Consider the following 14,832-nt stretch of genomic DNA (forward strand, 5'->3'; position numbering starts at 1 on the left):
GCCTTCCTCAGGGGCTGAAAACAAATATAAATACACTTAAGATATAATATTTTAAAAGATAAGACAGCATTCATCAAACTGTGATACATAAAGTGAGTCTGTCTTATTGTAATTAAAGTCAAATTTAATATGTCTGTTGATGTAATTAATTGTTGTATGGAACTGTTTTAGGTCTTCATTATCATCTCTCCAGATATAAAATACGTCTTCTAAATATCTAGCCCAAAATATGAGTTTCCCCTTGTATATACTATTACGGTGGACTGTTTTGTTGTTGTTGTTGCTATTGTTGTTGTTTTCATATTCCTCCATATAAAGATTACCCACCTCTATCTTTGCAGAAAAAGAAAGCAGCTTTCTAATAAAACCAGTTCCAGGACCCCACTGTTCGGTTCCCTTTTAAAATACTGTAAAAAGAGGGAGATCATCTCACTAGCTCACACAGATGCTAACACGTTTCTTAATTTTGATAGTAACTATTCAACTATTGTGAAGGATATATGGTCAATTCCTACAACTGAAATGCAATTTTTCTTATGAAGAGAACTTCTAAATTGGAATCTGACTTACCTTCCAAACAACTAAGAGACAAGCTATCCACATGTGATATCCAAAGGGCTGGCAAAAGCGGCTGATAAAATCAAGACTGGAACTGTTAAAAAACAACATAGACCACAAACTAATTGCCTACACCAGTGATGGCGAACCTATGGCACACGTGCCAGAGGTGGCACTCAGAGCCCTCTCTGTGGGCACATGTGCCATCGCCCCAGCACAGAGTTTGCCAGAGTTTGTTACTAGAAAGCCAGAGGGACATGGCACTTTGCAATAAATAAGTGGGTTTTGGGTTGCAGTTTGGGCACTCGGCCTCGAAAAGGTTCACCATCACTGGCCTACACTGCACTCTGACATTTAATCATATCACCAAGGATATACAGAATGCTCTGCATTAATAGTGGCATCTGTTAGATAACATTCCAGGATGTGAAAACCAATGATTTCATTTAAAAGAACCAAAAACATTGGTGACTTTGTTATGCATGCTGATTGTAAAACCTTAAGACATACTGCTGAGAATGGGTCTGTCTAAACCAATAGGACACCATCCATGTGGTCATTGCACATTTGCATCCACACCACTAAATTGACAGAACTTTTAAATTGCAATAACCAACAGTGATATCAACTATCCCACATTAACACATGCAGTACTAATTTTATGATCTGTGCTATTCAGTGTACATGCAAGAAACTTTATATGGGGAGGACCACAAGACAGATAAAACATAGAATAGGGGAACACACCTCTAAATTTAAAAAAATAGAAGAGTGGGAGCGCACTTAGTTGGTCAAATACAACGTTCTACAGCTCTGCTGGTTTGGGGTAATACAAATAATTTATAATAATAAAGAATATATTTTAAAGAAAAGAGAGAGAGAATGGATTCTAAGATTGAAATCCTTGGTGCTTGCAGATTTAAATGAATTTTGGACTTGCAATCTAATTTGAATGTAATATATATTAGGACATATGTATGGATATGATTGTAATATGATGACATGAATAGAATGAGCAACTGTCTGGAGAGATTGCATCATATGTCCCTATGTGCCATCCCAAGACATATCATTGGTTTTGCCTTCACAAGGTCATCTAGAATATGAATATACAGTCACCCCTCCATTTTCGTGGGGATCCATTCCAGACCCCCACCCCCCAAATGGAAATTCACCTATACTCAAGCCCCATTGACTTGAATGGCCATGTATGCCCCATTTTGTCCCCCTTCATTTGCTGCCCGCAAACTGGCGAGGGACACAGACTTCAAGTCTGCAAAAACAGAGGGGCGACTGTATACAGAAATATTGCAATGTCTATTCCCTTTAAGTCTATGGTCCTATATTTTGGAGAATGTTCACAACTCCAGTGATTTCTTTTGATGGCTATGTATAACTTTGTTTAGAACTACATATGGACATTTTGTATCACAGTTTGATAAGTGTTCTCCTGTGTTTTTAAATATTATATCTGAAGTGTATTTAATATTTGTTTTCAGTCCCTGAGGAAGGCCTAGTGTGGCTGAAATGTGTTGGGCTTTTTAAACACAGAATAAGCAGTTGGCCATCTTAAAGCATGTGGAAATTGTCTCCTCTTTGTTTGCTACTGCACAAAAATAAGCACAGTAAACCCCCTTTGGATGTTTTTGGCTTAATAGTGCAAAGCTATTTTTTACATTATCTTTAAATTCTATGTGGATGTTCTTCCGTATTGCAATGTTTATACTATGTGGAATTAGAAATGCTAGTTCTCCAAACTGGGTTTCAGAAATGGAAGAGGCGCTTAGGATCATATTACAAACATATATTGAATAATGGCACGCCAAAAAAAAAAAACCCTAGAAGAAAATCAGCCTGAGCTTTGTAAATTATAGCAAAGCCTTTGATTGTGTACATCATGAAAAAATATGGATTGCTCTTAAAGAAATGAGTATTCCACAACATTGTCAGGTTTATATTTGAACATTAAGAAAACAAAACTAATGACTACAGTTAATTTACATAACTTTTAATTGGATGATGTAGACATTGAAATAGTTTTAAGATTTTCCATGCTTAGGCTCCGTCATTAATCAGAGTGGACACTGCTGTCAAGAAATTGGAAGACTAGGGCTAGGAAGGGCATTTAAGAAGAAACTAGAAAAGATTCTGAAATGTCAAGATATATTATTGGATACTAAATTTAGGATTGTCTGTGTCATCTTGTTTCTCATTTATATGTATGGTTGTGAAAGCTGGACAGTGAAGAAAATAAACTCATTTGAAATGTGTGCTGAAGAAGAGTTCAATGGATACCATGGATTGCTAAAAAGACAAATAAATGGGCAAATCCTAGAGCAAATCAAGCCTGAACTCTCCCTAGAAGCCAAGATGACTAAACTGAGACTGTTGTACCTTGGCTATCTCATGAGAAGACAGGACTCAGTAGAAAAGACAATAATGCTTGGTAAGGTAGAAGGCAACAGGAATGAGGAAGACCACATTCCAGATGGATAGAGTCAATCAAGGAAGCCATGGCCCTAAGTCTGCAAGGCCTGAGCAGGGCTGTTGATGATAGGGGTGTCTTGGATGTCTCTCATTCATAATTGTCTTTATGATAGTTAACAACAACAACAGCAACAACAGATGTGAATTCATTCTGCAATCAAAGCATCTTTTGTGTGTGTGTTTTCTAAAAAGACGATCATTGTTTCAGAGGTGTGTTTATGTGCATCTTGCTGCTTTGAGTTCAAGTTATTATTCTTAGTAGAGAAGGATAGTTTGGGAGTCCTAGGTAAAACTGTCCCAGTTCTTTTAGACTGTCAGTGCAAAATCTATAGCTAATGAAGACTGGAGGAACCAGCGTGGCAAAATGGTTGAACATTAGACTAGGACTCTGGAGACCAGGGTTAGAATCCCTACTCAGCCATGGAAATCCACTGGATGACCGTGGGCAAGTCACACATTTTCTGCCTCAGAAAAACTGTAATAGGATTGCCTTAAGGTCACCATAAGTTGGGAATAACTTCAAGGCACGCGAATAACAACAAAATGAAGATTGGTGCAGGTAACATGGCCTCCTCAACAGAATGGTACGTCAACTTCGTTGTCAATACCACAGTTCCTGGCATGCTTTCTTGCGTTTTAACTAGCAGTGTAAAATGTCTGGAAATTTTGAAACGCTGAGGGGAAAAACCTCCCCCTTGTTGGGCAGGAAAATACAGATGTTGCAGAAGAAAAAGGGAAATACAATATTAGCACTCCTTCCAGTTTGAAAATTACTTTGGGGATATCAAATAGATCATTTATAGCTGAATTTGACATAAAATTATGCTTGATATATTAAAAATACAGTATATTCAGAAAATATAAATTGAATTTACTTTCTTTTTTACCTTTTTGTTGTTGTTGTTAAAATAGAGGTACTCAATCCTGTTAGGAACACTTGAACTATAAGGAACTGCTTTGTTTGATAGTTTATGAAGATGAGGCAAACCTCCCCCCCTTAAAATAAAATAGAAGATACCATTAATATTAATAAAGCAGAGAAAATTATCTTCTTTCTTCTATTCCTTTGCAGTGCCTTACTGATATAAAGCACTCATGTCTTTAAAAGGAACTGTGAAAGGAAATAAAGACTAGGGATTGTAATGGTGTGAGTTAATGTACATAGGATTGCCTTGACGTCTGTATGTTACACACAGTCAGGCTGCCCCAACTGCCAGCTTTTCCTCTGTGGATTGGAGCACCTACTCCCAAATGGTGCTGCATGCATGCAGCTGTGCACCCCCATTAAAACTAACAGGACTCAAGGTCCCATGGATATTTGCATTGGCAGTGAGGTCTGGAATGGAACCCTCATGGATAGGAAGGGCCGACTGTAGATTTTAGAAATAATGCTGAGGAAAGATGAGTATTTTTTCATAAATACTGTATTTTTTATTCTTAAAAAATCACATAGATAGTAATAATAATAATGAGAGGATAGCTTTGGAAAGAGAAAAAGGATCTCTCCCTTTTTCCCCAAATTTTTCTGGATTTTTTTCTAAGCCTTCAAATCTCTAGTTGTAGTTTTGTATTGAGACACTACTGTGCAAGATGCCAAGCAGGAATGGCAGTCAGAAGAGAAACTAAGGAACTACTGGTACAGTATGTTGAAAGACTTAGAAAGTCGAACACAAGACCACAATGTCCTTATTGCCATGGAAGGACTAGAACCATTTATGCATAAGTCTGGCTAAAAGGAGAACCAGTGGGCTGCTTAGCTGGTGGAATTTCACCAGAACTTGGAGTTGTTATAGCAGAGTAAGAGTTTCATGATTGTGCCCCTCAATGGTTTCTGATATCTAGGATAAGCAATACAATAAATGTCTTTGTAAGTAAAACCTGATTTATTCATCACTAACTCAGTGAATTAATTTTACATTATTTTAGTTTTTAATAATTATGTTACATTCTACAGTTTCAGTTTAGATAGTGTTAAAATGGATGCTACCTGATTTTGTGGAGTTGTTGCCAAAGCCCATTCTAATTCAGGGTTAACTAATGCATCAGTAAAAAAAATGTTACAAAATCAATGACTTCTTGGATCAGATCGTGAGATGAAGAACTTAATGCAAGGAGTCTGAGAGAGTATTTTTGCACCCAAAATAATCTATTATTGGCTGTCTTTCTGAAAGGGAATTGGTTTAGGTGCTTCAAATGTTATCTTCTGCCACGTACATAAAAATCTTCCTTGCAGGCTAGAAATTTGTGATGTGGTAAACTGACACTAAACCAGGTGATTCCTTTATAAAACTGACCAATAAGGCTGAATGTTTTGGAAAGAAATGCAGAATATTTTGAAATGTAGTGCTCATGAGCATGGAAATGTGCTTAAGATGAAGTTCTCAGTGGGGATGGGGAAGCATAGGCTTAACTAGGTGAAACAGAAGGGATGATAAAGGTCAGAGAAGCAGGGTCCAGTTAAGAGGATCTGTTGGAAATGATCCACAGGACTTCACATACTTGTATGTCTGGCAACCTCAGCTAACAGGTTCAGCTCTTCTGTAATGCACAGGGCTTGATATATTGGCACTCAGTGTTGCTTGTGTGTCTCTTCAGGTGAATATGGGCTCTCTGTTCTCTTTGGGGACTTAGGATGATTGTAACCTCTATTGTAGCTAATGGAGTGTGCCTTTAGTAATACCCTGACCATGCTACTTGCAGAAAACAAAAGAGATTTGGAAGAAAACATTAGGAGGAACTTCCTGAGAGTAAGAGCTGTTCAACAGTGGAACACAGTCCCTTGGAGAATGTTGGAGTCTCCTTCTTTGGAGGTCTTCAAACCAGTGGTTCTCAACCTTCCTAATGCCAGGACCCTTTAGTACAGTTCCTCATGTTGTACTGACCCCCAACCATACAATTATTTTCATTGCTACATGCAAATACAGTATGTGTTTTCCAATGGTCTTAGGCGACCCCTGTGAAAGGGTCGTTCGACCCCCAAAGGGGTCCCGACCCACAGGTTGGGAACCACTGCTTTAAACAGAGGCTGGATGGGCATCTCTCAAGGGTGCTTTGATTGTGAGTTCCTGCATGATAGGGGGCTGGACTAGATGGCCCTTGTGGTCTCTTCCAGCTCTGTGATCCTATGATTCCTATGTACTGGACTGGGATACATTTCACATCATCATTCTCTCTATGTGCACTGCCCCAGTTCTTCCCATTACTAACCTGTTGATTCAGTTAGGCTGTGTGAATGTAAATGTCCCTCCATGGTTTCCCCTTACACTCAGATAACAGCTGAGCCGGTGGGGCAAATCCTGTTGTTCTGCTGAGTAATAGGATTTTTGAAAACCCATTGCCCGCTTTTCCCAATGATCACCTCAGCAATGAGGATGAGGCAGATAATAGAGAAGGAGGAGTTTAACATCATCTCCCATTAGTCTCTCTGGCTCTGCTTAGCTGAGCACTGGAAATCAGCTGAGCAGTGGAGATCTACAGATTCACAGTTCAGCTGAAAATCAAAACTCTGCTGTCCGTTTTCCTTTGCTACTGTTTTCCTATCAATCTGTTAATTCCTGTAGAGTAATGCATGAAGAAATCATATGATGGGGAGGCTTATGATCTACCTCAACTGTGCAGAAAGGAAATAACAGCAGTGCAGATAGAAGGTATTGCAGGGCCTGTAGAACAGAGGGACCTGGCAGGAGAGTCTGGAGGGCTGGACAGTAAAGCCTAGGGTCAGGGTCTCTACCCCTCATTCTAGTTATTTTCAGTTTGCTTGGCAGATGTATGGATTTGTCTCCATCCAATTAAAGCTAGCTATGCTTAAGCTTTGATGAAGTTGGTGCAGCAGGTTGGCTTTACAATTCATTCATTAAGCATGAGGACTTTTGAACATAAGGCTAATGAATAAAGTGCTTTGCTAATTATAGTAATTCATATTATAGTAACTCTTCCTACAGTTGGTTCCTAACTTGTAGCTCCCCTTTCAGGTAGTGCAAACCACTCATTATTTAATCTTGTCAATTCAGTGTACGGATTGTTGTACAGCAATTTTGGAATGCAAGTTAAAATCTGTATTCCTCCATATAGTTGGCCAGATAATTCAAGCAAGTCCATTGTCTGCTTGTGCTCAATATATTGAAGTTGTTTGCAGGATCAGATACATCACTTCAGTGCATCTTGGAATAATGGTAATGAGAAGTCAAAATTCTAAACTAGGCCTCAGATAGGCTACATTTCAGTAGTGCTGTCATACAATGTATTAAGTTTGCTGTGTAGAAATAAAGGTTTTTACTGGGTGAGGTTATGCTCCTCTCAAGATTGCCACAGAGTACCAGACTGCAGGAAAGAAAAATAATTACAGATCTGACTCAAGCAAGAAATAGGATAGGAACTGTATTAATATCCGGTAATACACAAGTAAAAACACAACAATCATGTACATGTCAATAACATATGTTGAAGGCATATAAAACAAAGTGAAACTTGACAATGCATAACAATAACTTATTTTCAAGACATATATGGCTTGACTGAAGTTCACAAAAGTTAAAGGTGTATACATCTAAATAGAAGCTTAACAATCAGTTGCAGGACAATAATACATATTAAAGACATGTATGGCCTGACTGAAATTGACAGGTGACTGGTCCAAAACCCCTCTTTCAAAATGCAGTCTTCTTCAGAATACTAATTACAGTTCGTCCTCGCCTTATGCGGGGGATCCGTTCCGGATCCAGCCGCGTAAAGCGAATTCCGCCTATGCTCGAACCCCATTGGAAACAATGGGGCTCGTGTGCGGCGCCGTGGGCGCGCGCAGGGCGCAACGGGCGCATGCGCCCATTCTATTGAATGGTACGCGCCGCCCCTTCCGCCCCGCGCGTGCGCCGCAGCTTGAGCGCATATGCTCAAGGCCGCGTATGGCACGCCCGCGTATGGCGCGTCTGCGTATGGCGTGGGCGCACTGTACTAGTCTTCTTTAGAGTAATTTCTTACGTACTCTGTGTGACAAACAATGCAAATAACTCTGACATATATCTATCTATAGTAAATACCACACAAAAATTATTTTATAAATTACTTACATATCCTACTTCAAATCAAATTGGAGCAATACCAACAAAGTAAGTTCTGTAGTATTCCCTTGAAACAGTGAAATCCCCCCAACAATATGAGATACAGGGTAGTATCTGTAAAAAAAAGTCTAAGGTAGCATTTAACCCTCATGGATGTAGGTTTATGGATCTTCGGTAATATGTAAAAAAATGGACATGTGGAAAGTGATTCTGAAGAAATTTTGTAGTTCGTTCCTCAATCATGCCCCAAATCATGGCATCTCTTACGCATGCTCTAATGATAGATAAAATATGTTTAATGTGGTCATGTGGAATGGGAGTATAACAGTCGGATCTCATATACATAAGTATCTTTGTCCATAAGGACTATTGCACCCCTTTGTCTGCTGAAATAATGACAGTGGATTGGTAATTGAATAAAGAATCAAGGATTCTCTGATCCTGTGTAGAAAGATAATAATAATAATAACAACAAAAACAACAACAATAATTTTTACCCCGCCTCTTCCAAAGGATTATGCCATGTCCTAATTGGAGTCTGTTCCTATTTCTCACATGGCCTTTTCAATCAATCTTTGGAATACTTTCATGAAGGAATTACATGTTATAGGTATGAAAGAGGAATAAGGACAAAAGATGCAGGAAGGAGATGGATGGTACCCAAACGTATCCTTTAAACTGAGAAGTGTAATTAGATGAAAAAGATCAATACGTGTGTCAAACGAATTATATCTGGGCATCAGAACAAAACTAAGTCCTAGATTCAAAAGTCTGATTTGTGAGTCTCCAATGTGATAAATTAACCATTATATCCTGTTGTGGCTGGCCCTGAGAAAAGGACATTTGTTTGTAATGACAACAGGAGGATCTCAATACTTTGTCTGAGTGGATGAGGTTATGCTCCTTTCAATATCTCAGGTTCATAGCATGGATATACTTGAACTGGATCATAAGTTTCAACAGTGGCCAGGATTGTGTTTACACAGTTGAAGCTAGTGTGGCAGTGCTATCCATTCCTGGAGATACCTTGTCTGGCCATAGTGACACATGCCATAGTTATCTCTTATTTAGATTATTAACACACTCTTAAGTCGTTGGCTTTGGAAAAAGTTAAAAAACTTCAGTTGGTCCAAAACATTGCCGCTGAGCTGAACTGCTTACTAGGGATGATTAAAGAGAACGTTTATCTCCTTTGTTGCAAAAGCTTCATTGGCAGCCGGTATATATTCCTGCACAGTTTATAATGCATATCTCCTTATATATGCCTTCCTAAATTTTGACATCCTTGGAGCAGAGCTTTGTCTTGGTCCCACAATATGTTTAGTAAGGACATGGGAGATGGTCCTCTTAGAAGAAATCATTATTAGTAAAACAGACAAAATTATTTTGTTTCCTCTAGTTCTCTATTAGTGTTAAGCAAACAAAAGCAGTAATAAATCCTATGCAGCCAGTACGATCCTATTACATTCGATCTCACAAATGTATAATTATGATTTATGCCTGAGGCCATACTACCTCTTGGTACTGCATCCAAAGAAGTGAGTTTATATCCATGAAAGCTCATGTGAAAAAAAGGTGCTACCACATTTCTGTTTTTCCCCCTTTCCTTCTTCATTTTTATGCTGCATGAGACTTTGAAAACTACTCTGTGTTTCTTTGAAAACTACTCTGATTCATGTAATACATTTCCCTTTGGATTTGATAATGCCATATATCATTTTATTTGCCTGGATACTAAATGGATAATTTCAGTTTTTAAATATGTATTGATTTGAGCATAAGATCTGTTAAAAAGAAGCTGTGTGGAATTGCACTCAGAATTGCTGGCTAATATATCATGTTATACTGGGAAGAGCCTTGTGCCAATGGAAGGTATTTCTCTGTATCTGCTGGAACTTCCAGCTTTTCCCTCTTACCAAGTACAGTTCCTTGTGTAGTTGAGTACCACTGTAGATGCTTTGTGGTCTTTCGATGGCTTTGTGGAGAACAGTGGTTTGAAATAATTTATTTTCAGACTCCTTCTCCTTGTTCAGATCTACTCTCCAAATTCTTTATTCATTGACTTTTTCTGTCTTTGCGCAAAGCAAGGTAGAGAGAGAATGAAAGACAGGTGCTCATCTACAAAATAAGACTCGTTAGGTTTACTTCTATATCCATAAACTAGTGTTAACATGGTCATATTAGTTAATTAGAAGTTGTATAATTAGTATTCATAAAATGTTTTAGGTTTAGAGTCTTTTGTTAATTGTTTTATGAAAAATTTCAGATCTGATTTAAATTTTTAAAAATTGGATATAAGTAAAATGTCTAATCTTTTTATTTAAAAATAGTTGTTTTAATCAATTCTGATATAGTGGTTCATTCTTGTTAACTCACTATACTAAGCAGGACAAATTAAAATAGTATTGCACTGTTACAGCACTATTATTTCACTTTAACTGCTATGGCTGCCTCCTATGGAATCCTGGGATTTGCAGTTTAGGGAGGGGTATTTGGAATTCTCAGCCAGAGAGTTCTAGTGCCTCACTATACTACAAACCCTAGAATGCCACAGAGGGCAGCCATAGTAGTAAAAGTGGAATAACCGTTCTATAACAGTGCGGTATTCTCCAATATGTAATTAATTGATGGAATTCAGTCTATAGCATTAATTTGATTGAGGATGGAAAAATGGTATGACTAGCTGGTAGCCACGATAATTATATGGAGCTAGATAGTGGAGCCAGTCATGATGATTTCTCTGTCTGTGCCTTACTTTTGTTTTTTTCCAGAAGATAAAGGCAACCTGCTTTTGGAAATAAATGCTGCATTATATGGACATATTGGCCTGATTCAGAAAAGCAGTTGTGTTGTTAAGAGTGCAAGCCCTATTCTAGCGAGTAGTGTCGAATGTGCTACAGAATTCCTGTCTAACATTGTCTTTGCTTGATATTTTAGGGCAGAGCTCTGCTGCACTGGGCATGTGACAGAGGACACAAGGAACTAGCCTCAGTACTGCTACAACACACAGCTGATGTTAACAGCCAGGTAGGAACATGGCCATTTCAAAGAAAAGCAGATAAATGAATATTTTTTCAGTTGCAGCAGCTGAGGTATTTTTACAGTTCTTTTCAGGATTCTGTTACGATGATAATTTTATTCTTTCATTTGTATATTTTTAAAGCACCACTTAACTTAATTGCTATATTATTTAAGATTTTATTTTATCATATGGTAATGGCACCACTATGTACCACAGGATGGAGGAGCAGAACGGGCTATTCTTAGTAGGTATAGAGTCTAAATCTGTTGGTACAAAAGGAAAGGAGGAGGATGAAGATTTTATCTAGTCTTGAATTTCTTTTCTGATATACAAAATAATTGACTCTGTTTTGGGAACCATCACACTAGTTTCATGAGGAAGGAAACTTACTTAGGCTGAATCCTAGTCTGTTACTCTGCCTTCAAATCTCATTTTTATAGTTAGTTTCATTATACAGTGCACCCTTGCTTTACGTGGGGGATCCGTTCCAGACTCCGCTGCGTAATGCAATTTCTGCGTATGCTCGAGCCCCACTTAAATGAATGGAGCATTTGCATGCGGCGGCGTGCACGTGTGCCATGAACACTCGCCCCATTAGTCCCTATGGGACGTGCCACCCCTTCCTCCCCATGCGTGTGCTGAAAGCTGCACAAAACACGCCCAGGTATGACGCTGGCACACTGTATAATGTTATAATGTGCAGCACATTGCTGCTCTGTATAATCATATAGTTGATATGAGTGCTTAATGAATTAATCGTTGTTGTTACCATTGTCGTCATGTTGGATGAGACTTTTTTTTATAAATAAGCTACCAGTATCAGTTGGTGAAGTGTTTGTTTTTTGTTCTGAATTTAATGCTGTTCTTAGAATAGATGTACCATAGTTGGAGAGCATTTCTGCCTCTGCACCATATCACTTGATTCTTAAATATATTTTCAACATAGTATACCATAATAACAGTCCTTGGAATTTCATGTTTTTGCACTTGTTTGAGTTTTTGGAAAACAACAAAAATATTCCAGTTGTGACTTTTACATTTAGGAAAGAGGTTGGAAGAAATCACAATCCTTTAAAAAGCCTTGCACCCCACCTTTTTAATGTATAGCAGTTTTCTAACCAGATTATTTTGAGCCTGTCACAAAAGGTTAATAATGGTTATAAAATGGAAATCAGTCTCTGATATTCCCCCTCAACCTTCTTGTAAGAAAGGAGGCATTTTAAAAGGTCTTGGGTGAAATAAAAATGTTTACAGATAATACTGACAACATGTAGGAATACACGTCTTAAACAGTAGTAGTTCCTGTATGTATGAACTTATCTTCACAGAGTGGATAGCAGAGACCTTTTTGCTACAGTAATATAAGGGCATGGTATGGTATGGGTCCTCGAGATGTACGTGCCTGGTTCCATATAATTTGCTGCTGGTTCAAACTAAATTTTATTCTTTGTGGTTTGTGTGACTCACATAATTGGGCAAACCTGCGCTTGCACAGTGCATCTTTGGAACCTTCTAGAATAGCTAAAGGTAAATGGTAAAGGTTTCCCATTTAACCTGATTGTCTAGTTGTGTCTGACTGTAGGGGGTGGTGCTAATCTTCGTTACTAAGCCGAAGGAGTCAGCCTTGTCAAAGACAACTCCATGGTTATGTGGCCAGCATCACTAAATACCAAGCTGTTACCTTCCCATCAAGGTGGTTCCTATTTATTTACTTACCATATTTTCCAGCGTACAAGATGACATTTTGACCCAATAAAATTGGGTCAAAAGTTGGGGGTCATCTTGTACACCAGGCTGGGCGGGTGCGCTCTCAGGGCTGCCGGCTTCTCAGGCCTCCAGAGGCCCCTGAGAAACCGGTGCGTCTGCTCGGGGGCCACCAGCCTCTCAGGCCTCCGGAGGCCTGGGAAGCCAGCAGCCTCACGCCAGCTTCTAAGGGACCTTTGGAGACCCCTCAGAAGCCGGCGTGTGTGCTCTGGGGCCGCCGGCCTCTCAGGCCTCCGGAGGCCTGGGAAGCCGGTGCGCTGCTCTGGGGCCGCCGGCCTCTCAGGCTTCCGGAAGCCCGGGAAGCCAGCAGCCCCGAGAGCGTGCGCACCGGCTTCTAAGGGGCCCCGAGAGCGTGCACGGCCGGCTGCTGCGCTACTCAGGAGGAGGGTAGCCTTATATGGTGAGTATATGCTAAACTCTTTATTTTCATTTTAATAGTTGGGGGTCGTCTTATACGCCCAGTCGTCTTATACCCTGGAAAATACGGTACATTTTTACAGGCTTTCGAACTGCTTCTAGAATAGCTAGGCAAGAGTTTTTGTGTGGTAGCTCTGCCCGCCCTTAGCTCTGTCCCCACTGTTCTCCCTTTTCGTCCATCATAGGAGCAGCATCTAAGAACCTCTCTTGCAATCTTTCCCCAGAACTCTTATGTTACATTCGTGGTTTCCAAAACCCATCATCTTTGTTTTGTATGTTAATGTTCAGTGTAGTAAGTATAATTAACGTTCAGCTTTTCTTCAGAACAAAATATGCTGAGCTTAGAGATCAGCCTTCTCAGATCTCCACAAGTAAGTGGAATTAAAACCATACCATCAGCATATAAAAGAACTCTGCTTTGACCCAATTTAGGGCAGAAAAATTCTGGGCCAGACAATGCTGATTTTATGCCATTAAGGTATAAATTAAAGAGTGATGCCACTTGTTTTACTCCTTTGTTTGTGTGAATAGCATTAGTTAATGAGCCAGAAATGCCAACTCTTATTCTAGCAGTTGTATTGGAATAAAGTTCCTTGATTAGAAATATTAGCTGATTATTGGTGTTGGCCAGTTTATGCCACAGTGGGTTTCTATCAGTTGAATCAAAAGCTGCGGCTAAATCAACAAATGCAATAAATTAATGTTTGGTAGGACCAGCATTTCCTTGTTGGGCTAAAAAATAGAGTCAAACAATGGGCAGTAGTGCTCTGCCCTTTCTTAAATCCAACCTTTTCGTGGTGAATGACATGATTAATAGATTCTCAATCATCTAATTTGTTTAAGAGATATTTACTATGGTGGGTTACAGACCGCCAAATAGTACGTACTAGGGTTAGGAAGGGGCGGTGCTTCCGCACCCCCCTAACCCTAGTACGTATTGAATACGTACAAGATGGCGGCGCCCTGTTCATACGGGCGCCGCCATCTTTACGTATCGGACGCTGAGCGTCCGTACGTGTCGCAGCCTTTATGACGTAGCGAGTGCGCCCCTGGCGCCTCGCTACGTCACAAACGTGACTCAAAAAGAAGCTCCATTTTGGAGCTTCTTTTTCGGTCCGCGCGGGAGCCGCGCCGTCTGAAGACTCCGGCTCCCCCGTGGACCTACCAGCGGTGGCAGCAGACCGCCGCAAAGCGGCGGTTTGTACGCCGCCTATATAACGTGGAGTCAGTATCCAAAAGACTAATAGGCTGATAACTATTGGGAGCTTGCTTGTCACCCTTTTTGTGAATGAGAACAACTACACTCTGTTTCTAGCCCACTTGAATTATACCTGTTTTGTTTTGAGTTAATCCTTTGTTTAATACTGGGGCTTATTATTCAAGAAAGTATTTAAATATTTCTGGAGGCTTCATATTTTCACCTGGGGCCTTGCTCAGAGCAAGCACTACAATCTTTATTTCAGACACTTTCTATAGTTTTTATTTCAAAAAGGAATTTCCACCACAGGATAAACCAGAAAGGCAAAC

General features: G+C 39.6%; 1 protein-coding gene across 4 annotated transcripts in view; it reads left to right on the forward strand.

The window, feature by feature from the left end:
* ACBD6 (acyl-CoA binding domain containing 6) overlaps positions 1-14,832 on the forward strand; it is a 210,718-nt gene that overhangs the window by 130,220 nt on the left and 65,666 nt on the right. For all 4 annotated transcript variants that reach the window (XM_042465765.1, XM_042465766.1, XM_042465767.1 and 1 more), the window contains one exon: positions 11,040-11,129. In XM_042465765.1, coding sequence (XP_042321699.1) covers positions 11,040-11,129 — 90 coding nt within the window. The remainder of the gene's footprint in view (positions 1-11,039; positions 11,130-14,832) is intronic.

The sequence above is a fragment of the Sceloporus undulatus genome, chromosome 4 (assembly GCF_019175285.1).
Source record: "Sceloporus undulatus isolate JIND9_A2432 ecotype Alabama chromosome 4, SceUnd_v1.1, whole genome shotgun sequence".
NCBI classification, from domain to species: domain Eukaryota; kingdom Metazoa; phylum Chordata; class Lepidosauria; order Squamata; family Phrynosomatidae; genus Sceloporus; species Sceloporus undulatus.